Genomic DNA, 24,313 nt, shown 5'->3' on the forward strand with positions numbered 1-24,313 from the left:
TCCTGAAGGTGAGGCTCCAATACTTTGGCCACCTCATGAGAAGAGAAGACTCCCTAGAAAAGACCCTGATGTTGGGAAAGATTGAGGGCACAAGGAGAAGGGGATGACAGAGGACGAGATGGTTGGACAGTGTTCTTGAAGCTACCAACGTGAGTCTATAAACAAACTGCGGGAGGCAGTGGAAGACAGGAGTGGCTGGCGTGCTCTGGTCCATGGGGTCATGAAGAGTCGGACACGACTAAGCAACTAAACAAGAAAAATGCCTCTTTCGTTGTTGTTTAAACTGCACCTGTGATGTCCTTCAGCTCCCAGGGATGCAAACTTAGTTCAGTCTCTCTTCTGTTAAGCCAAGCCTGGAAACATGCCATTAAGGCTTGAAATATATAGAAGCTCTTTGAGAACAATGCAAGCAGTCGGGGCTTTGGGCTCGTCCACACTTTTGTTCATCCTACCACTTCTCCTTGCAGGAAACCTGCTCTTTACTACTGATGTGGAGAAAACATCCGTTGGGTTTCCTGTTTGTTCTGATTCAGCAGTAAAGAGCAGGTTTTCCCAGGGAAAGCAGCAGGGCAAATGGAAAACTGCTTGGACCCGTGCTTTCTAGGGATGCAACAAGTGTAAGTGCAGACAAGTAGAGAGCTAGCTGCTATTGCGAGCATTTGTGTGGGAGAACATGGCTATTGAGATAGGCACCAGCAAACTGCAGTGAAAGCTGCACTTCACATTGCCCATTTCCCTAGGAATTTGGGCTGAAATCCTGTAGCCACTTTCCTAGGAGTAAACCCCACCTAACAGGAGTATAGGGTTGTGCCATTACACTGAAACTGAGCACAAGCCTCTTCTAATTTCACCTCTGAAGCAGGGGTGGCAAGGACATTGACCTACATAATTCAGCTTACTGTCTCTTTCAGGGAAATTAGTGCCATATCCCAAATGAATTAAATATAGTTCAGAAAAGATATGGGATGTTTAAGTTATGTACAATTTTCCCACAAATAATGGAAAGTTGGTTCAAAGATTAAAATATTAATTTAGGCCTGTAAATCTATGAAGAGTCTTTAAAAATTATCCAAAATGTGTCCTCGTTGCTTTTAAAAGAAATTCATTTTAAATGTTGAAGAGAAAAGCTTGTCTGGCATTAGCAATAGCACAGCTAGGAACTTAACAAAATAAAGCAGAAATGTCAGGTTTGCTGCTAGGGCCATTGCTTCAAAACAGAAATAAGCTCACAGTCTCTAAAACTAAGATAACCCTATCAATTGCCTGGGAGCAAGCCCCATTGAACTCAATGGGCCCTCCTTCTGAGCAGACATGTAGAAGTGTCAGAGGATCACGGTAGGTAAGGAAGAGTCTTCTTCACGTTCACTATTTATTTATTTAGAAGTGGGACTTGCAACAAACATTCTTATGCAGTTAATCCCCAGGCCCTAAGAATATAATGCTCCAGTTCAGGGCTGCATCCAGCCCGGAAGACCAAAGCTGAATGAAAGCAAATGTAATTCCTAATAGTGGGGCCAAAGAAGGTTGAGAGATGTTTGGATCTCTTAACATGATCCATCAAGAAAGTTACTTCAATGTGGATGTTCTCTTAATTTTATTATCAATGCTTGTTTACGGGTAACATTTAAAAAGCTGATTCCACCAAGAGTTGTTGGCACTGATGTTCTTTGAGGGCAAATGGAAAAATAAAAGGTCTAACCTTGAAATAACAAAGCTGCTTTTTGCTCACAAAACAGGTTCATGACTACCTTAGAAGCAAACTGTGTTCCCTTTATGAAAATGATTGCATCTTTGACAAGTTTGAATGTGCGTGGAATGGATCTGACAGGTAATATAGCCACCCAACTGTCTTGTTTACCATACAATACTACTTTGGTAAGATGAGAGGAGCCAGTCAAGAACACCATTCTAGCTACAAAGGAGCTTGTGGTGGACTTTAGGAGACAGAAGAACAAGGTCCAGCCACTTTTGATTGACGGAATTTGTGTGGAGAGGGTAACGACGTTTAGATTTCTAGGCATTGAGTTACAGGAGGATCTGTCCTGGAGTGTTAACACAAAGGGGCTTGTGAAGAAGGCGCAGCAGAGACTGTATTTTTTTGAGAATTTTAAGGAAAAACCATCTTCCACAAAAGCTGCTGCTTGCCTTCTTTCACTGTGCCATACAGAGCGTGCTCAAGTACGGTTTATGTGTATGGTACGGAAGCTGTACTTCTCAGGATAGGGCAGGGCTGTGTAGAATTATTAAAACAGCAGAGAGCATTATTGGCTGCTCACTCACCACCTTAGAACAAATCTACACCACCAGGTGCCATAGAAAAGTGCTAGACATATCAAGAGATCCAACGCACCCTGGTCACCATTTCTTTGAGCTCCTGCCATCGGGACGGAGATATAGAACAATGCAGGCAAGAACGAGCCGTCTCAGGAACAGTTTCTTCTCTAGAGCGATTTTGGCCTTAAATGGAAAGCCTGGACTTTGAAGTCATCTTATTTCACTTGTTATTTTGTATTATATTTACTGTTTTTAATTAGGTTTTGTAATTTTGGATTATGCAGAATGCTTTATCTGAGTGGATGTAGCAACCGAGTAATTTCGTTGTTCCCGCAAGGGGACAATGACAATAAAGATATCTTAAAACAGGCATCCCCAAACCGTGGCCCTCCAGATGTTTTGGCCTACAATTCCCATGATCCCTAACTAACAGGACCAGTGGTCAGGGATGATGGGAATTGTAGTCCAAAACATCTGGAGGGCCGAGGTTTGGGGATGCCTGTACTACCGTAGAACATGAAGAGGAATATTTCTTGCTCTAAGAGATGTTTGGAAAGTCTGAAATATATTGCTGCTCCCTTCAGTGGGGGGGAAGCAGAGTGGCGCTGCGAAGCAAGAACACTCCACACTTTATCTATTCATATAGTTATTGATTTTATATCCCCCACCCTGCCTTCCCAAAGGAGCTAAGGGAAACAAACATGGATAAAACAATGAAAACCATCTTCAAATGATCTTAAAAATAATCCCAACACTGATTTCAATGGCTCCTGTGCAGAGGCTTTCCCCACTGGGTTGTGCACTTTGCTCGTAATGTCTTCCCCGTTTCCCTTCCTCTGCAGTGTCATCATGACAGGAGCATATAACAATTTCTTCCGAATGTTTGACCGGAACACTAAGCGTGATGTCACATTGGAGGCCTCCCGAGAGAGCAGCAAACCGCGAGCAATTCTCAAACCTCGGCGGGTGTGTGTTGGAGGCAAAAGAAGGAAAGATGACATCAGTGTAGACAGTTTGGACTTTACCAAGAAGATTCTGCACACGGCATGGCACCCAACAGAAAACATCATTGCTATCGCAGCTACAAACAATCTGTACATATTCCAGGACAAAATGAACTCTGAAATGCACTAGGATTCCTCTTTGTAAACAGCCGTCCAAGAGGTGACAGGTGTGGTCGCTGTTTTGAGATGTGATGCTAATCCTTTTACTTGGAAGTAAACACCACTGAATTCAATGGGTCTTACTCCCCATTAAGTGTCTGCAGGTGTGATGGAGATGGATTTGCCCTTTCAACTACCCCTACCACCCCTTGAGACAACCACTCAATGTTTTAATTTATTGCAATTGCTGAAGATACATTTCAAAATAAATTATGTTAAGAAGGGCCCTGTGTCCTACTCATCACCAATGATTTTATATTGATTCTAAAAAAAACTGCCCACAAGAATCAGACACCTACATAGTACAAGGTCCTCCATGATTTATTTATTTTAAGGTAGCCCCCCTTGTGCGGGAGGGGTTTAATCCCAGTTTTTACTTTTTTACGTTAGCCCACTAACACAGTTGTAGTTCCAAGAGCAAGACGTTACTGAAGCACAGAAATGGCCTCAAATATGCCTTAAGCCAGAATCTGGGGCATAAGAAAACCTTGCAAGAAGCCTCTGGTTGGGCCAGAGCATCTAACAGCACATATGCAAGCAGAAAAAGATGCCACGGAGGTCAAAGGTAGATAAGGCGGCTTTTAGACTAAGGACCGCATGGTTGGCACTATCCTAAGGTATCAGCTAAGGGGGTGGCACCATTAAGGACACAAAGCAGAGGAGCACCTACAGCCTGTCAAGCAAAACTGCGGCATGACTCTTTCAATCCGTAGCTCTTCTCCACTATCCAATACCAGCGTAGGTTTATGGAGGGACTGGCAATTATTCTTTAAGGAGACCTATTTCCCGCTCAATCTGAGTAAGGTGGGTGGAATATAATGATAACAGCTATCTAATGACACTTCAAAATATTTGTCATTGTTCCATCTGCAAGCAGGTTTCACTCTGAAAGTTAATAAAGTAAAAGGGTAAGGAGGACAGGCACTAGCTCGCCTCAGGATAAGCAAAACGAATAAATGGCTGTCACAATTAATGTCACAATGCAGCCATTTAAAGCACTCTTCCGACAGAACTCGGCTCTTCCTACCAGAACTCGCTGAATTGGCAATGCAAGCCCCTTGGACACGAAATGTGGAGATTTAAAAACATACAGCATGCTCAATGACACCTGCAAGAGTGAGTTGTCTCATGTCAACCATCTCCAAGTTATTTCTTGGCCTGACTGAAATGGAGGAAAGCACAATCACCTAACTGGCCAGGCTGCCTTTCTCAAGATCCCCCTGCTGTTAATTAATTTTGCACTATTCTGCATAGACCTTTCGATAAATGGGGAGGGGGGGCGTCATAAAGAAACTTGCATGCCTTTGCACTTTGATTTGGAGGGGGGGGCGAGGAAAGAGAAGGGGAGAAAGTGAATCCAAGCGGATTCTGTGACACAGTGATTTTAATCAGAAGCTTTGTTAACACTACATGAAATGAAGGACACCTGCCATTTTCTATCTTGATGCTGGACATTGTGTACAGAAGCATCAATTTCAATAATCCACACACAGTATGAAATGTATACAGTCATTTTACCTGGGAATGAATGTTTGTTTATAAAGCTACTACATACTCTACGAGACACTGGCAGTATTTACGTACACTGTATTCTAATTGAAATTTGAACAATCCGGTCTTCTTGCAAAAACTTTTAGGAATATGAATACTGTATAGAATTCTTGTTAAAGCCAAATAATCACGTTTTTTTCTATAAAAAAAAACCCTTTTGGCTTTATTCATTAATCCGAGTAATTTTTAAAATGCTAACTGCACACTGGAATTTTGTCTAAAAATGGTATTTTGGGGTGTGTGTGTGTGGCGGGGGCACTGTCTGGCAGTAACCAATGATGCAATTGTTTTTCACACTCTTTCCCCCAGTTTCAATTCTATAATCTTATTTATCAACTACCGAACTGGTTTATGCAGGGATTATATAAAATCTTTCTAACTACATAAAATGGGTTTTCAGGCCACATTAATACAAAGTTTTCTGTTAGAAAGGAGGAACTAAACTCAAGACAGTAGTGATCTGGGTCTCCGATATCACCATTATAATCTAATTTTGTGAATGTAAGAAATGAATGTCGCTCATTCCAAATCCACGAAGAACATCTTTTTGCTTTGGTTTTGAACTTAAGAAGGTAAATAATGATACAGTTGATAAATCCAGTTCGTTGGAAAGCTTCATGGCTGTATTCTTATGTTGCACAAATTAGCTGACTTGTTGGAACATATATATAAATATGTTGATACTGGCTTTTTCAATAAACACTTTCTTTAAAAAGCTGAGCTGTGCTTAATTCTACTCCAGCAGTTGCTCCTTTAAATCAAATAATTGCACCTTTGATTCAATTATTGTTTTCAAAGCACTTGAAATGTACATTTAACAACAAGATCAACCCAATTCTATTCAGAAGCATGTAAGCAACAGAGAAGTTCCAAATTTAGTAGATTATGCTCTCCACCAGGTTCCTCTCATCTGTCCCCACCAGCTGAACGAACCCCCCCCCCAATCCTTCCACTTGGAAAGTGGCAGAAATGGTTTTGAGTAAAGGATGGGCGCCGTATTTCTTGAAGCACAATTTAAAATGCTGGGCGTTGCCACACTGCTATCCAAATCTGTGGAGTTGCCCTATAATTGTGGGTTTCCTTTTGGTATATTCAAGAAGTTCACACAGAGCAGGAGGGATGTACCCATTAGTTCATACTTGAAGGCAATAAGGAGGGAGGGGTGCAGGCCTCTATAGTAGTCCATTATTGAACATAGTCTGGGCTACTGCACATATTAAGCGAAAAGTGGTGTAAAATCTAGAACGGTAGGTGTGTGAGACAGAAGCGCATTCAAATAAGACTACAAACCTTTATAATGCAGATTTTGATTCCTTGTTTAATTTTGTGTTTGTATTCATATATACAGACCATTAGCCAGATGTCCATTTCTACCTTCAGTGCAGATTCCAACACATAAGCCATTCAGACTTTCCACTACGATCACTCAAGTACTTTAACAAAACCTTTCCTTTTCTTTTCTGTTCAAGAATGCTTTCAGCAAAACTGATGACTGATTTAAAAGTCTGTCATTCTCCAACACCGAGTACACGATTCCTATCTCATAGCACAACTAATATTTTTGTATGAATCACTGTATAACTGGCACTAGACAGTTGTCACCCATGAAGTCAGCTTTAAGTATAGAAGAGTGGAAGAGTGAATTATCTAAAGAAGGAAGTGCTTTTAATATCTCTGACTGATGTTAAAAATCAGCTCCTGTAGGAAACACTGTTCATGCTTTTAACGGGCAAATAATGTTTTTCACATATAGACATGTCCAGCACAGAAATTACTAAGATGGCATTGTGCATTGTACTCAAAACTAATTTCATTCCTTTGAAACATTTTTATAACTGTTTTTAAGCCAAATCTTTGGTTGTGCAGATATGACAATTAAAATTCAGCATGCAACGGACAAAAATGGGGAGAAGAAAAAATCAAAGGCAAATCTGAGAGCTTTCTGGACGGTGCTTCGCCAGTCGTGCTCTAGTTTCACATGCCTTCCTGCAGGAGAAAGTTTAGACATGCAATTTAAGCAAGAAATGGCTTTCAGCTCAAATACAGGCCATTTGCTGCCAAGACGGCCTTCCAGGATGGTACTAAACTCAATGACACTTCCTTGCCTCAGGTTCAATAGCACTTTCTTAAACTCGTTGCTTGCCTTCAGCACAATATCTTTGGTTACATCGTCCTCTTCCATAACCTTGCTTCCATTGAAAGGCATGCCTACTGTTATTTCAAATTTATAGCGGTCAAACCTTTTCATGTGGCAGTCGTGTTTTGTCAGAAACTTTAGACGACAGAGTTCCTCCTCTTCCAGGGTTACATTTTGGGGATCACATGCTGGATATGTTTCACCGTACAAGCACCTCAACCAATCACCAATAAAAAAGGGAAGCATGTTTACTGCTGATTCTGCACTATTGTCGATGTCAGTAACTCTCACGTATTTGAACCTTCCCATCCAAGTCACTCTATGGCCCTCCAGATGACTACATAAGATTTGGGTGCGCGCCATGTTAGTTTCCTTCCAAGCCCGGGGACCACACAAAAACCCATACTGATTCCATGTCAAGGTAGAGTTGTACACCTTCATCCCCTCTGAGCGGTACACATAAAACCAACAGAACAACACTATGGCAGTAATCCACACCAAAATAAGCTTAACTATAGAACTCTTTGTTAGGGATTTCACAATTTCAACCACAGAGATGCTGGCCTTGGTCCACCATCGGAAAAGCAACGGAATAGCACATAACAGAAGAGTGACCACAATCTTCATGAGCTCTAATGTTATGAACCATTTTATGAAGTGGACGAGGCCCATCAGTGCAATGCCTACCATGAGAACAGGAAGAGCAAAGAGGAAAAGGAAGTAACCAACGGAGGCACGAATTAGCCCAATGCCAGAGGATTCCTGCAAAATAACCACTGAGAGTTCACACCACATGAAACACACTAAATAAGGAACCAGGTAGCAATAGGTGCCTTTAAAATTCCTCATCTGTGCCATTCTGAAGAAGAGATAAAACAAATACAAAAACAAAAGGCAAGGAATGCTCACATTCAGGACAAAGAAGTGGCCAACAGGAATGCTGTAAAAGGTTTTCCCCAATAGCTTCAAATGGCCCAAATGAACAGGTACAATCGGCAATAAGGAGAGGGAACCTGCTGCGACCTCCGTGAGTAACGCTCTTCGTGTGTACGGCTCGGCACTTGCGCCCAAACTCATGTAACTTGTCACCATGAAGAAAACAGAGATAGTGGCTAACTCTGAGCAGGGTATCCAGTCCTTACTAGCTACAGGGAAGGAGAAAATGACAAAGAACACCGAGAGGAGGAAGTACAGGTAGGGCTCTAAGTGGTTCCAGCCAAAATTCACTTCCGCTTCCTCAACATCTAGGTTGGGTTCAAAGCGAAGGAGCAAGTCAGTGAGGGTGCGGAAGTTTTCCCAAGCTTTGCTATCTTGGAAGACTTTCAGGGTGCAAATCACCATGGAAATGAAGGACAGATAGAAGATAACTAGTGGGATAAAAAATGCAAAGAAGTCAATGGTCAGGTTACTGATGATGAAGAAGAAGATGAGAGCATTGATGTGGTGTGTTGGGATAATAGTGGATAGCCAATGCATTCCTGCTTTAGATGCAATATCTATAAGGTGCTCTTTGATTTCCATAATGGCATGGAGTGGAAACTTTATCACCTGGAAAGAAAGAAAATGCAGTTCATGCAACAACTCTTTTGTAGCATCACATGTCACCCCACGTTCCCTGGACAGAATGGACAATCAAGCCAAACCTGATTGGCTGTTTCAGAAGTTTCTTCTTCTTCTTTTTAATTAACAAGCTGATTGTGATAGCCATTGTGTTTGGCTCTCAACTTGTGCCCACAGACATTACAAAACCTGTCACCATTTCATCCCATTGAAATGGTGAACTCAGGTGATCCAAGTACATATGAGATGGAAGTGAAATGAGGCGTTTTAAAAATATATATTTTTGCAGGGACAACCTGGGTTCTACACACTGGGGAAGGGGGGCTCCCCACATATGCAGAGGTTTGCAAATTAAAAGAATTTTAAAAAACCCAACCCCCAAATGCCTGACAAGGACCAGGGGGTAGAGAGTCTATATCAGGCATTCCCAAACTTCGGCCCTCCAGATGTTTTGGACTACAATTCCCACCTTCCCCGACCACTGGTTCTGTTAGCTAGGGATCATGGGAGTTGTAGGCCAAAACATCTGGAGGGCCGAGGTTTGGGGATGCCTGGTCTATATAGAGAAAAAGAAAGAGAGTGTAAAGAAACCAGAGGTCAGGCAGATTATATGAGTTTATCAATTAATCCTATGGTCAAAAACAGACGAGACACAGAATTTTGGCTGTCAGTAGAAAAGCAACCTCTTCAAAAGGAGAATGCAGTGTGTGGAAATGGACCTGCGAAAGCCTCTTACAATAAGTATCCTGGCAATGAGAGTTGTGATTGGGGAAGGATGCACGCACGCACGCACACACACACACACACACACACACACCTACACACACACAGCAAATGAAAGGAAAAAAATGAGGCTACATTCAATTCTCACACTTCAGAACCTTGGCCCTCCTCACTTATTCTTAAACAAAATTGCACCTTGAGTCGAAGAGGAAGGTCTTCTGGACTCTTTCCTGCCAGTTCGTCATCGTCGTCATCCTGCAGCAGAAGGTTGGTTGGCATGATGCCTTTTGCATACTTTTTGGTAATTTCAACAAAGTCATCCAAGGCAATATAATTCTTGGCTGCAAGTTGTAAACACAAAATGCATTACTAAAACATTTTTTTGGGGATTTTTCTTGAGAGAAAATGGTTAACGGTGGATTGTTAAGCAGTGACAACACACACATATAAACTAACACGACTAGATTTAAAGTTGGTTCCGATATCAACATTTTTAACGTGGCAAAACTGTCTTCCTTTTGACTCTCCCATTTAAGTCATGAGTTCAAGATTATAATGTTGGAGCCAATCCTTAACTATGAAACTTTAAGCCTATTCAACTGTATGACTGCCACAGGGGCCTGTGGAGGAAATAAAATTCTAGAAAATATTCAAAATTATCATCGAAGGATGAAGAGCAAAAAGAAACTCTCCAAAGCGAGCCAGTCACATACACCAGTAAATGCAAATCCTGAACTACGGCCTGAACTGTTGATCTCATCAACCAAAAATGGGGAAGCTGTGATCCTCCAGATCTTGGGACTCCAGCTTCCATCAGCCCCAGTCATCATGGCCAATGACTTAACTAAATGAAGATGAGCCCATGACTCCCAAGTTCCAAACACGTCATTAAAAAACCACTATGCCTGTATTTTTAAAAAGTAGACTTCAGGAACTATGAATGAACTAGCCCTTTAAACATCCTGTGGAATAAACAGGGTGATCCTGGCATCTGAGTCAGGTGGTTGTATGCTGCTCAAGTGGCAGGCCAATTCAGATACTCAAAAGAAGCTATTTGCCCATCCTCTGTCTCAATGCATGGGCACAAGCGCCCTCTCCCTTCTGCCCTTCCTTCAAGGTATTTGAAGCAAAGTACAGTATTCTCCCCCAAAAGAACCCTGAGAAGTAAGGTTATGATGAGAGTGTGAATGGTCAAAGGTCACACAGCGACCATGCACCAATTCCCCCAACGAAGAACTCCCCAACCAACCCCCACTCAACATTGCTGGCTCTTTATGGGAAGTGTGCTCCCCCACTTTGGAAAAGACTCAAACGTGAAGGAAAACAATCTGAAGCAGCGCAGTGGGATACTGGAGGGCAACCGTTAGAAAACACATCCTTAGCCCAACTGAAAACATTCTGAGGACATGATCTCCAACATCTTTCTCGCAAGATAACTGATAAAAGAATTAGCCCGGACCGTGTAAAAGATCCAAGTTTAACAGAAGAAGTGCTTCCTTACATTCGCTGCTCACCAGTCGTTCCAGCATCCTCCTTTGCTTCTGTACAGCTTTCGGAATTGGACCCACAGGCTGTTCCTCACCACCTGTTTGTTCAAGGTATTTAATACAGCATCAGTGGGAAAATTCAAAGGAAGAGAAAGCCACCCAAATGAGATACATACTGCATCAGTCAATTGCATAGCATAGCAATCGCTCTTTCAAAATAGCTGTGGCCCCCATGTTTTAAATAAGCAATGTAAAGGCTGATTCAACAGTGATTCAATCAACGGCTTTCAACGTATTAGAATGTAAAGTTGATTAATTAGCCAAAATGCCTCTTGTTTAAATGGAAACCTATTTGCCATAGGAAGGTGCATTTTTGAGAAATCAAAGAGAGCGAAGATAGTGTGAAAAACTAAACACTGTCACTTAAACTTTGAGGGCCACTTTATATTACAGTAACACACCAGAAATAGCATGCTACCTGCTGTTTTATAAGGGTTTGGGGTTAAAAATATTTTTTTTTTAATAAAAAAACCAAATAATGAAAAAGAATATGTAATTTACCTAACAGATCAATCAACTCATTCTTATGATTCCTGGGCATATCCAGTTCTTGGGAAATAGGACTGGGAAGGACCTGTCTCTTCTTGAGAACCTGGAGGAGTCCGCCAGACAGGGGCGAAAATACTAGGCTAGATGGATCATGGTCTGACTCACTTTAAAGACTGCTTCTTATGGTCATAATAGATAAGGTGCTATTGTTTCCAGACACTTTACATTCACAGAAAGCGCAGTGGAGTTCATGTGCTCCTTTACTTTCATGTTTAAATGAAATAATACCTATGACTATTACTGCAACATTTTTTTTCTCTTAAGCAATTTTCCCTAGAGCAAAGGTTTAATTGCACCATTCTAATTTTGGAAGAATTATTCATGTTCCGTACATCTTTTATATTATATTGGATACAAACCTTCACTGTCAACTTGGCCAACATTTTCTAATAGTTCTGAAACAGCCAACTGCTTTTTCTTCGTTGGGTTTAGTTTCCAGTACATGACTAATGCCGCCTTTCTCACGGCTCTTTCTAAATCAGTCTCTGATGATAATTTCTTCACTTCTTGTTCATTCTCTGAAGTGATGCCTCAAGTAAAGAAAAAAAAATGAATTGGGTACGATTATCCCACCTTCTAGGCTGCGGGAAGAGTTGACACCTGTTAATAATTTGTCACTTCAAAAGATATCAAAGTGCTTGCAAAAACTAACTCACATTTCAAACCAGAGTTAGGTTACTCATATAGACTCTAAATTCACATCTTAAATACCGGTAGCTAACGTAAGTACGCAACTTCTTAATTCACAATGTATTTTACAGAAGATATCTCTACATACCCTTTGGAACAAAGACTCTTCTTAATAAATGACACACCCAAAAACGTTTTGTTGGTGAGCAGAAGTGATTTTTGCCTGATCATGACATGGGGCTGATGCCAAGTCTAATCATGAGAGCTAACCCAAGGGAGTTGCAAGAATCACATGCACTTTCTGGTTCTCATTGTAGGCAAGGCCAACAACCCTTCTCCAACCTTATGCCATTAAAAAAAACCTAATTATTTTCATTCTGTTGGTAAATACTAAGTATTCCTTTGCATACTGCTCATCTGGCCTTTAAAAGTGTATACAAAACTGCAGATTCTTGGAAAACAAGAATCTCGTCTTCCCCTTGTTAGTGGCTGCGCACATAGAACAAAAATGTAGCCAAGCAAGCCACCAGCCACACACATTTTCCCCTGGACTAGAGGAAGGCCAAAAACTGGAAACTCATTCCATGAAGGTGCTGGTGGAGTGTGGTTCGTCTATTCAGGAATAGCTTGGGAATGCTCATGGATCTGTAACTGTTGCTAAAGGATCAAGTGGCTCCAATGTTATGGAATGCCTTTTGTTAGTCAAGGCTAATAAACTAACTGTGGGCTTTCCTAAACAGAGACTTCATAACCTCAGTTACTCAAACTCTGTCTAGTAATTTGCAGGCTCAGATGGCTGCAGTGCATTCTTGCTGTGTTTTGCCTTTGATGAAAGCCCAATGCTCCAACAAGTTCAAAACAAAGCTGCTAGACCACTAAACAGAGACTCAGCTATACAGCTGGAAATAAAACGTTTTAAGTGTGTTGTAAAGTGCAATATAGGGACCCAGGTGGCGCTGTGGTTAAACTACTGAGCCTAGGGCTTGCTGATCAGAAGGTCGGCGGTTCGAATCCCTGTGACGAGGTGAGCTCCCGTTGCTTGGTCCCAGCTCCTGCCAACCTAGCAGTTTGAAAGCACGTCAAAATGCAAGTAGATAAATAGGAACCGCTACAGCGGGAAGGTAAACGGTGTTTCCATGTGCTGCTCTGGTTTGCCAGAAGCGGCTTTGTCATGCTGGCCACATGACCTGGAAGCTATACGCCGGCTCCCTCGGCCAATAATGCAAGATGAGCGTGCAACCCCAGAGTCGGTCACGACTGGACCTAATGGTCAGGGGTCCCTTTACCTTTTTAAAGTGCAATATACAAAGGTGACATTAGATGGCAATGGTGAGCTATGGCAAATTCAATATATATTTTTCAAAACCCTTTTTAAAAAGCATTTTCACAGCATTTTTATATATGTGTGTAGATTCCGCATAGCAAGGAGGATCATAGCACACAGGATAAATATTAAATAAATAGAATAAAAATAAATCTTGAGATTTTTCTAAACATGCTTATCATTGAGGTAGCTCAACAGAAGTCTCTTGAAATTCACAATGGAGATGTTAATGGTCAAGGACCAGGAGGGATGTATACCTCTTCTTTCCGCTAAACACCTCCTCAGCAGTTTAACAGCTTCCCTTCGTCCCTGCTTGGCAGCAAGGATCAACCACTCTACCCCACTGCAACTGTTCAGCTCCTCATCCTGGTCTTCTGCTAGCTTCAAGTAATGCTTCCCCACCTATACAAACATAGAAAAAAGATTTTTTGTTTTGTTTTAATTGAAATAGGGTTTCTTCCACCTCTACAATTCTATGATCCTGCAATTCTCTTTTGCGTCCAAATCAGGGTTCTCCTTAGGAACAGCCATATTCCATAGCATACATCATACTGAAAGAAAAGTACCAGTGAACCAAGGATTCCTTTTAAAATGAACCTGGCTGACATCTATTCCTGTGTTTGATGTAACACAACTGGGTAAAAGTGAGTCCTGGTCAGCCATCACCTAGGCAGTGGGGGAAAGACCGGTGTTACAAACAGCTGCAATGGATGCTTTCCCTCCTGTGTTTCACATCTTTCCAAATTGTAAGTTTCTGTAGTAAAAATTGAATCTCAGAAAATTCAGTGCAATGCCATTTATAATCCTATGAAGTTACAACTACAGCGCAAGACTTTAAACCAGGCATCCCCACACTTTGGCCCTCCAGATGTTTTGGACTACCATTCCCATCATCCCTGACCACTGGTCCTGTTAGCTAGGGATCATGGGAGTTGTAGGCCAAAACATCTGGAGGGCCGCAGTTTGGGGATGCCTGCTTTAAACTATAATTGGAAAAAAGTCATCTAGCACTTTAAAGAGAGCTATACAGGAAGGTGACAACCATGAAAAAGTACCTCTGTCTGTGCTTTAGGTTCCCCAGCTTTTGCTCTTTCCAAAAGTTCTTCAAAGAGCTCCCCTGGTTCCTCCATCACAGTCTCTACAGAAGGCAAGCAAAAAAAGACTTGCGTTTACTAAAGGAGCATTGAGGCTGGCCCCATCTACAACCACTGGGCCACCTGCGCACAGCTTGAGCAGATCATGTACTCACTGACGCTTGCAATTCGGTGTTTCAGAAATGCAAGTCAAATCTCCAGCTACAAACAATGATGCTGCGCCTGACATTAGTAATAAATTAGTTACCCCAAACCGGATCTTGGTCACAGGCACACCACATATTTAAAATACTCTTGTGCCACTTTCAAGATTTATGCAGAATCCTGGGAGCTGTAGTTTGTCAAGGTTCCGGGAATTTTAGCTGTGTGCGGACAGCACCATTAAGAATCTTCCCAGGATTCTATGGGAGAAGCCATGACTGTTAAAGTTGTGCTTTAAACGAATGGTGCTTTAAACGAATGGTGTGGATCAGGCATCCCCAAACTGCGGCCCTCCAGATGTTTTGGCCTACAACTCCCATGATCCCTAATTAACAGGTCCAGTGGTTGGGGAAGATGGGAACTGTAGTCCAAAACATCTGGAGGGCCGAAGTTTGGGGGTGCCTGGTGTGGGTCTTTGGATATAGTACCAGCTCTGCTACACTGGAACAGCAGCAAGTGAGTCACCATTTCTACTTCCTCTCTAGGCCAGAAATTGCCAATGCAACATGCTGAAAAACTGTGTCTCAGGACCACCATAGTTGCTTGTATATTTTCATTTTCTCTCTTCCTCCATCTCCTCTGGAAGCCAATTCATCTTTGTTTGGATGACAAGTTTATGTTGAGCATGAAACTGGGCCTTTCAGAAAGCTCTGACTCATGCAAATGCACGGCCGGTCTTCAAAACAAGCACATACTTTACAAAGGTCACCTTCTTAATTCTTGGAAGGAAAGAAACTGGCAGCAGTATTTCTTCTTAACTCTTTGAATGCAATACACCTTCCTACAAGTTAGTGGATGGTGAAGAAACTCTTCTTCCACATTCAACCTGAAGCAAGTCCATCAGAACTTCAGGAAAACTAAGCAGTACCATCACATTTTTATGCAGAAGTTATTTTCAAAAAGATTATCTAATTAGGCCCCTATAATTCCCAAGCAAATCAACCTGCTTTTGAAAAAAAATAGTAAGGGGTGAAACAGCTGGAAAGAGGGCGTTTCCTCAACCTCCAACAGCAGCAGCCAACAAAGTAGAGGGAAACCCCTGGGTTTCAGTAGGCATTACAGCAGGGAAGTAGGTGCAAAGCTTTCATTATTAGTGGCAGATATGCCTTTAGCACACTGGCTAGTCTGGCCCTCAAGCGCTTTGCAAGTAACATAGAAACTTCTGCTTTCGAATTACTAGTAGATATTTCATCTAACAAGGACAGACTCTTAGCTTCTCCAGAATCTATTTATACTGTACTCCTCGAAGCGAGTTCTGTGGCTGAATAAATATCCTGCTATACAGGGAGGGACCAGGCCACATGCTATGTATGAAGTCCCATTCCATTCTTAAACTACACAGATCAAACAGGTTTGATAAATCCTGATTGGAATTATCTGTGCTTACACTGCAACTTGTACCAAAACAAATGTCACCAGGGTTAGCATGACGGGCACCTGCTAAAGCCCACAGTAGACACACCACAGATCTGAGATGCTGGGGCACTTGCTTACTTCTTGCATGGACAGATGCCTGGCCACCACAGAATTAAAGAGGGCGCAAGGTTCCACTGCTACCTCCTTCAGGCCCCCTCCGAAAGACCCTTGAAAGATGTACTGTTTGCAAGAGTAAGTAGAACAATGACTACCTCAAATTATTTTTGGGCCTGCCAGTTCTGTGAAAGGAGAGTCATGCTCCATAACCACCAGCAAACAGGTGTCAGGGGACACTGTAAAATTTCATGGCCCTCCAGGGCATTGCTCCATTTAGGGATACCCCTAGAGCAGGGGTCCCCAAACTTATCTCGCTGAGGGACGGTGCCTCCAGCGCTGATCGTGTTGTGGGCCAGAGCGCGCAGGAGTGCGCGCCCATACACATGCGCACATGCGATTTCCATGCACTTCCGGGTCGCCAGAACATCGGAAATAGTTTGTGCGCATGCACTTCCTCTGGCCTGGAAGCATGCCGGAAATGAGGCTTGCGCATGCGCGCAAGCTATTTCCGACGCTCCGGGGACCTAGAAGTGGGCAGCTGCAGCGTGCCGTTAAGAGCGGGCGGTGGCAGTGGGGTCACCGGGGGGCACATAAAAGAGCCTCACGGGCCGCATCCGGCCCCCGGGCCTTAGTTTGGGGAAGCCTGCCCTAGAGGTATCAAACTCAAACAAACAAACAAACCCCAGAGAGTTGCTGCTCCACTTCTTCAACAAATTATCTCCCAACAAGAAATAGGAGTCACCCTCCCAGGGACCCAGGAGAAGGGCACTGTGCTTTTTACCACCACTGGGTTACAAAAAAGAGGGGTTTTTTGTTGCTCAACTCCTTCAGGTCTCTCTCTAATCAGGAAGCAGGAAACTCCTCCAAAAGTGTTATTGTCTCTAGAGCCAGGTTCCATATCCCATTGGGAAGGACACCTGCTTTTGGCAATGTCCTTCAGCATCCCTCAAATAAACAAATACATAAAGAATCTTCTGCAGAGTAGGAGTCAGCACATGCAAAAAATGTGGTCCCCCCCAAAAAAAAAAGTGATGAAGAGATTAGCTATTTACTAGACTAAAGAAGCTCCTGCCAACCTAGCAGTTCAAAAGCACATCAAAGTGCAAGTAGATAAATAGGGACCACTCCGGCGGGAAGGTAAACGGCGTTTCTGTGCTCTGCTCTGGTTCGCCAGAAGCAGCTTTGTCATGCTGGCCACATGACCCAGAAGCTGTCTGTGGACAAATGCCGGCTCCCTCGGCCTATAGAGCGAGATGAGCGCCGCAACCCCAGAGTCGGACACGACTGGACCTGATGGTCAGGGGCCCCTTTACCTTTACCTTTAGACTAAACAAGAAATGCAGTTGATTTTGTTGTAATTATGAAAATGCAAAAAAGAAACCTACTTGACTAAAGATTCTGTAAGCAAAGTAAGTAGATGGTATCTACTGGTCAGCAATACTGAGAGTGAAGAGAGAAATTCACACAGTATTATTAACATCTTATATTCAGGTTTCAGAAGCTATGACAAACATGCCACCCCACTACAGAATGGGATTTTGTTATGTTTGTGTCAGGAAGAAAGTATCCATAGGTGTTTTGGTATCCTTAAAATCCCATTCTAAATGTATTACACGGAATCAAGAGTCACTGGAAGAATTCTGAGATATTGCGACGCAAGCATCTGTGATCAATGGAGTCACATCTTAACTAAAAGCTATCAAGCACACTAAGTGCCATGGGGATGACATTTCTACGCCCACAAGTGACAGTAATAAGAAGCACATTTAAGATATGTAGGTGGGAGGAATAAAAGGGCCAAATCACTTGACACTTCACAAGAAAGAAGTAAAAAAGACAATATGTTACAAAGGATAATTTGAATTTCTTTTTATGTGGCACCAATTATTCAGAGAACAATGAAAGTCATTTACATAGAGTTTGATCCAGATTTGGACTCATCACAATCCCGCTCACAGAGGAGGAAGGATGAGGGGAGGCAATTTATCCATCTCCCTTCAGCCCCAAGAAAATCTGCTCCAAAGGGTTGTAAGGGCCTTTGGGGGCCTTTCATGATCCCATGAGATGGCAGGCAGGAAAGGGGAAATGGGGAAAAAACCATTTCCTCCACTCCCCCTGCAGGGAATCCCCACTGGATCTCGGGGCCTTCCATGAACTGAAGGCGTTTTGTTTACAGATGGACACCCTATTTTTAAGCATGAAAGGAGATCTTCAGCCCTAATAAACATATAAGTAAACAATAACAATACAGGAACTAGTCAATCTTCATTGTGTTGTACAGATGCACTCTTTCCTTCTTTCACAAATCTGGCAGGAGGCAACTCAACATCCAACTAACTTTATTTCCCAAATCTCTGGTTGAAGCCTAGCAAACAGTCTAAACATTAATCCAGTGCAGATCAGGTAACTGGTGGAATCTGACAGGACCCGTCTGTGCCACTCCAGATGCGTTTTTAGTAATTTAAAGTTATCCAGTTCTTAGCAAGACCCAATGCAAGCAAAACTTTCAAACAATTTGAAAACTTTAGAAGCACATCAAATGTCCATTGATGGACACTGAAGGGTAGATTAGACCAAGACCCACGCTTTCAACAGTTGCCATCCAGATAAAACAGACTAATTAAATATTTACTAAACAATGGCATTTGCTAAATATTACTTTATTATTTTAGCAATCTCAGAATAGAGCAGCTTTAATGGGACTCCTAGCAACTCTCATGATCAGGTCTACACTTCCCACGTTTTCCCACAGCTACTGGATTAGGACAATCAGACCAGATACTAGTCCCCAAGGGGACTCAGCAGGATTTGAACTTGAACCAGCAAACCACCGTAGTCTTGCCACATGCCACCCAGGCTGCTCTGTAGGGCAGGGAGAGACATTTGAGTGAGTGGAATCTGGGGGGACGGGGACTACTGCCTCTCTTGACACCCCGTATTCAGAGCAACTTCTCTATTCTAAGAAACATGATAAAAACCCTCGATATTAGACTATGATGGGATAATTAAGAGAAACAATGATATTAAGGAGGTCCAAGATTTTGGACTGGCCTTTGTAGCCAAGCCCAAACCTGTGTCAACCTGTCCTTCCCCACGCTGGTTTGGCCACCATGAGGCTGATGTGCACATGGCAGCCACAGGAAAGAGGTGCAGGGTTTGTCTAGCTGGCTCCTGCTCGGCCAAGGCACTTTGGGTGTTTTGGCCAGTCAAGGAAGCCCCCCCCCCCCAGCTTTTCCTCCTTCCAAGCAGAAAAGTTGTCCCTGCGCTATAAGTATACAGTACTCCAACCATGCTGTGACCACACTCCTCCCAGGCTTGGGAGTGCCAGGATGATCTTACTACAACTTGAGAAAGTGCCAAAAGTGCCCTATTTCACAGCAAGTACAATCCATTTCAAAGGTGTGTGAATGCATGCCTCTGCACAGGTATATTACGCTGACAAAATACCTGCACCAAATCCACACTTCATGTGTACTGTTCATCTCACCAGGGCCGTCTTTAGCAGATGCAGCGCCGGAGTGCAATTATCCACCCAGTGCCCCCAAATTACCACAGATAGTGTTGGGGTGGCCGTAGCTGCGCACTGCCAGCCATCCGGGGGGTGCAACTCTCCCCATGCCGCTGCGGGAGAGAGATCCCCACAGAGGCTTGGTGTCAGGAGTATGGGCAGGAGTCAGGCTCTGGGGCCTGTAGTGCTTTGCAGGACTGGGGCATGCCTCAACTTGTGCTGGAGAAGCAAGGAGTAATCACCCAGGTGAGGCCACTTGAGATCTCACTGCACCTGGTGGCAGGAGCTGGGAGGGATAAAAGTCCAGCATTTCCCTTCAGCTCTTTGCCACAGCAACGCTATCCCTGCCTGGTTGCATCTGGCCTCCTGTTCCTTGGACCCTTGCCTTGTTGCTGCCGTGCTTCTTGGACCCCTGCCTCGCCTTCGCCTTGCTCCTGCCCCGTGGACCTTTGCCTTGCTTCTTGTTCCTGGATCCTTCGTCTTGCTCCTTGCTCCTTGGACCCTTGCTTCGCCTTTGCCTTGCTCTTGCCCCGTGGACTTTCGCCTTGCTTCTTGTTCCTGGACCCTCGCTTTGCCTTCGCCCTGCTTCGTGTCCCGTGGACCTTCGCCTCTGCCTTCGACCCTGCTTCTTCACCACCATCTTGCCTCTGGTCCTGACGCCCGCCGACCGGACCGTGACACTTGGGAGTGAAGTTGCGCCCCTACCAAGCATCCTCGGGAGAGCAATCCCTGCAGAGTCTTGGGAGGGAAGCTGTGTGCCTGCCAGCCTTATAGTTGGCGGGGCACAGCTGGCGGGAGTGCAGGGAAAGGGGAGGACGCCGGCAAAGCCGCGCAGCTCCCCCACTTGCTGGGGTGCCCCTGAGAGGCAGGCGCCCTGGCACAACGCACCACTAAGCCCTATGGGAAAGACGGCTCTGCATCTTACCAATCCTTTTCTGCCTGTTTGGCAAACCCAGGTAGAACTAAGTAGACAAGTACTAAATCTCCAGAAGACGATCAAGGTTTCTGATTTCCCTCACCTTGGCCTTCAGCATCAGCAGCTGCATTTAGTTGGGATTTTCCAAGCTGAGTGTGATGGATGCCTGAAGCAGGATCTTGTTTTGAATCCATTTCTGCTACAGATTAGAAATAACAGAGATTGGAGAAAGTTTATAGCCACTGTGTTCTGTTTTTAATTTTTTAACCATGAAAATAATAAAATAGTAATGCATATGGAAATGATCAAGGTCTAACGCTTATCTTTTGAGAGAAAAGCAAACTAAATACAAAATGTATTTCATAGAGAAATGTGGCAATCCTATTCCAACTTACCAAGGAAGCATGCATAGGATCATGTTGGAAATTGTTTCCCCCCTACTACTTCAATTCTTCTTCAAACAAGATCCCTGAACTGGCCCCCCTCCTTCAATAAAGATGGGTCATATTACACCAGATCACCTTTCTAAGCGTTCGCTCTCATTCAAGGTACATGTTTTTACTGAGCAAGAGGCTCATAATGTTGAGTGCTGCTCGTATCAGGATGTGTAATAAGTTCTAACACACACAGATTTTGACCCACCCGATATCTATTTACAAGGATCTGCATGCAAGAAGAGGAAATTAGTAGTCACCCTCTCCTCCTTATGAGGCTTCACATGCCTGTCAGCTGCTTGACCAAATACAGTACAGGCAGTGAACATTTTGCACAGGGGATAAAAAAAGAAGGGGAACCTAACAGAGGAACCCCCAAAATAGCCCCATAGTGGCATTGAATGTTGAAATACGAAGAAGAAGCCTGTCAACTGGGTGGTGAGGGGGATGAAATGGAGTACAGTAGTTGAAATGCAAGCATGGAGAAACATAGCTATATCATTCTGTATTTAGATATCCATTCAGTAGAAAAATAATAATCTCATTTCTGGAGAGGTAGCTGCCTGGTTCACAATGAGAAGCCATTTTAAAATAACGCCAGGAAGAAATACCGTAAATGTCCATAATCATCAGTGGGGAAACTGAGCCTCGCACAAATGTGTCTGCTGTCTTGGGCCATAGAGAAAACAGCAACAAAAACAGCCAGTGAGGACTGAGCATGTTCACCGGGTGTGGAGCTAGAACTCCGAACAGATGCACTCCAAACTGAAACATTTTGTTGCATTTAGCTAACTGCAAGTCTGAAACCAGTTGATGATTGTATTGCTTCTATTTGCTTATATAATCAATATTATATATTGATTAGATTGATGCTTTAAAAAAATACTTGACCAAATCCTTTTGAATGGTTAACCTCTACTGCCAGTTAAGGTAATCAAGGAACACAAGAGGGACCTACAGAAAAATGCTGCAGTATCCTATCAGGAGTGCTCTTGCTCAGGATTCCAGCTAGACTACAATAACAGTACTATCCAGGATACAATAAGGAGCTCAAAATGGGCAATTCCCCTCTCTGCCCCCTGCTCAACAGAAATGACACATTTTGTTGCCCCTGAAGACCATAAGCATTCTCAGTCGTCACTGGATTTTTCTGCGGTGGGGGTGCCCCTTTGGGATTAAAAAAAGAAGTTTTATACTTCCACATACCTCAGGATTCACCCAAGCATCCTTCTTGTTTCTCAATCACCAGATCTGGCTCCAATCCTGCCAGCACTTAGCTACTCATGTTGGCAACTAGAGGGAGCGAGTCTTGTTTACAAGATTCCATAAGGGCATAATAATTCATTTGACAGCCAGTTTTTCCTCTATCTAGGATAGCCAGTCTCAAATGCAGAGAGTATATTACAATATTACAAGTATTAACAACTGATAAAATAACAAATCCGAAAATATGAAGCCTATGCAAGTTTCAGAATATCTGTCGAACATTAGGTTGTTGTAAGCAGAATTGTTTTTACAAGGTCAGGTCAACGGACACTTTTGAAAGTTTTCCATACAGTACTGATACTGAAGCTACAGAAGCTGCCTTTGCAGCTGTCCGGTTTAAGTTCTTGAATTTCTGGGAGAACACAGAGCCAGCTCACTGCGCATAGGAGCCAAGCGCAGAAAGGCGACGCAGAGAAAGAGCTCCAGCTAGCAGCTTTCGTTTCTGCTTGTGGCCCAAGTGCAAAGAGTTTCCAGAACTATAAACAAGGTCAAATTATCAATACAAGAAGTGGGCGCTGCAACGGGAAGGTTGAAATGAGGGAAAGTCAGGCTTCTCCGTTTATCCTCACCACCGCCGCCGCCAATAAATACCGTAAGCAAGCAGCTCACTCTGCATGCCAAAATGAACTACTGTAATCGTCTTGGAGCCAAAGATTTTGGAAAAGGCACATTAACTTTAAAGTTATTGTTCAAAATGAAATCGGAACAATTGTCTATTCAGACAGCAACCCCGCTAAGAGTTAGAGGTTTCCACAAAAGGCGAGGGTGAGATGGAAAAAAAATGTTAGCTTTCCGGTTCTGCGCTGGGAATGGAGAATGAAAATGGAGAGCGGAGGGCGCCCGGAAAGACACGCGGGGAATTTATTTCAACGTGGCTTCTCATAAACATACCAAGCGTGGCTTGAGAAGAGCCAGGCTCAGCTCTGGCTACCAGCAGTCAGCTCCAAAATATGCTGAGTAACTGACAGACATTACGCGGAGAGCCTTTTCCCTCGACGCTGCCCGCCCCACCAGGTGCCGCGAAAGAGTTACCTAGCCCAGCAGAGCCGCCTCTTCAGAGCAGCCCCGGGTCGCCCGGCCGACTCGGCGAGCAGCAGCTCCCGGAGCGAAGAGCAACGCGCCCGAAGAGCAGCAGCAGCAGCGCCCAGCCCGGCGCCCCGAGCGCGAGGGAGCTGGAGGCGGGGAAGCTTCGGGGCGCCTCCTCGTCGCCAAGGGCGCTCCGCCCTGCCGAGGGGAAAGCCGCCTCCTCCCGGCAGCAACTCCGGCGGGTGGGGCGGGGGCTTACTCCCGAGTAAGTCTCTCCGCGAGGGGCGCGCGAGCGAGGCACTCTCCGCTCCTCTCCCGGGAAGAGCCAAGCGGGGACGGGGACGAGCGCCTGGGACCGTCAGGGCAGCCGAGCCCTCCGGCCACCCGCCTCACCTGGAGGCGCGGACGGGGCGTCCGGGCGAGTCCCCGCGAAGCTGGCGGCGCGTCCCCGCAGCCCCTCCCCGTCCGGCCCGGGAGGAGCTCCGCTGCCCAGCTGCTTCCTGCCCGCCCCTCGCCGGACGCGCCTCGGCTTGCGCACCCGGGGGAAGGCCGGGAGGGCGAGGACTGCGCGCACGGCCGGCTCTTGCCCCTCTGGAGAGGTTTTCCTGCTGCATTAACTTCGAACCCCAACATCTGAGACCCGACCCCCCCGCCAAAGCGGCGCCAAATCTTTGCAAGCATTTTCAGTGCAAACCCTGCCTTCTGCTGCACCCCCTCCCCTGAACTGAGTAACTGCTATGTCAAACCAGGGTTCGTAGTTAACACCACTCAGAATTCAGCATTCTCCCATTTACTCCAAACCGTGCCAAAGTTTGGCAGTTGTTTTGCAGCCCAACACCCCCCATGTTTTGCAGCACCCCAAAAATGCACATTTCAGTGATACATCACCCCCGGGTTGCTAATTAATACCACTCAAAATTTTGGGCTGATGCGGGGC

General features: G+C 44.3%; 2 protein-coding genes across 11 annotated transcripts in view; one reads left to right on the forward strand and one right to left on the reverse strand.

Annotated features, from left to right (window-relative positions):
- PPP2R2C (protein phosphatase 2 regulatory subunit Bgamma) overlaps positions 1 to 5,703 on the forward strand; it is a 42,514-nt gene extending 36,811 nt beyond the window's left edge. For all 4 annotated transcript variants that reach the window (XM_088660838.1, XM_088660837.1, XM_060279036.2 and 1 more), the window contains 2 exons: positions 1,737 to 1,828; positions 3,117 to 5,703. In XM_088660838.1, coding sequence (XP_088516964.1) covers positions 1,737 to 1,828; positions 3,117 to 3,408 — 384 coding nt within the window. In that variant the 3' untranslated portion in view covers positions 3,409 to 5,703. The remainder of the gene's footprint in view (positions 1 to 1,736; positions 1,829 to 3,116) is intronic.
- Positions 5,704 to 6,279: 576 nt separating this feature from the next.
- On the reverse strand, positions 6,280 to 23,963 carry WFS1 (wolframin ER transmembrane glycoprotein). 7 transcript variants are annotated; one of them, XM_088660819.1, is made up of 8 exons: positions 23,770 to 23,963; positions 20,754 to 20,849; positions 14,514 to 14,596; positions 13,716 to 13,860; positions 11,864 to 12,034; positions 10,910 to 10,993; positions 9,604 to 9,749; positions 6,280 to 8,673 (listed from the first exon to the last, which is right to left on the reverse strand). In XM_088660819.1, exons 2-8 carry the CDS (start codon positions 20,842 to 20,844, stop codon positions 6,871 to 6,873), a joined length of 2,523 nt encoding a protein of 840 aa, XP_088516945.1. In that variant the 5' UTR covers positions 20,845 to 20,849; positions 23,770 to 23,963; the 3' UTR covers positions 6,280 to 6,870. The 7 variants fall into 7 exon arrangements, with proteins under 7 accessions (XP_088516945.1, XP_088516946.1, XP_034968826.3 ...); XM_088660820.1 differs by having other exon boundaries at positions 20,754 to 20,846; positions 23,770 to 23,812; XM_035112935.3 differs by lacking the exon at positions 23,770 to 23,963 and adding an exon at positions 23,383 to 23,515 and having other exon boundaries at positions 20,754 to 20,846.
- Positions 23,964 to 24,313: the final 350 nt, after the last annotated feature.

This window comes from Zootoca vivipara, chromosome Z1 (genome assembly GCF_965207765.1).
Source record: "Zootoca vivipara chromosome Z1, rZooViv2.hap1.1, whole genome shotgun sequence".
NCBI classification, from domain to species: domain Eukaryota; kingdom Metazoa; phylum Chordata; class Lepidosauria; order Squamata; family Lacertidae; genus Zootoca; species Zootoca vivipara.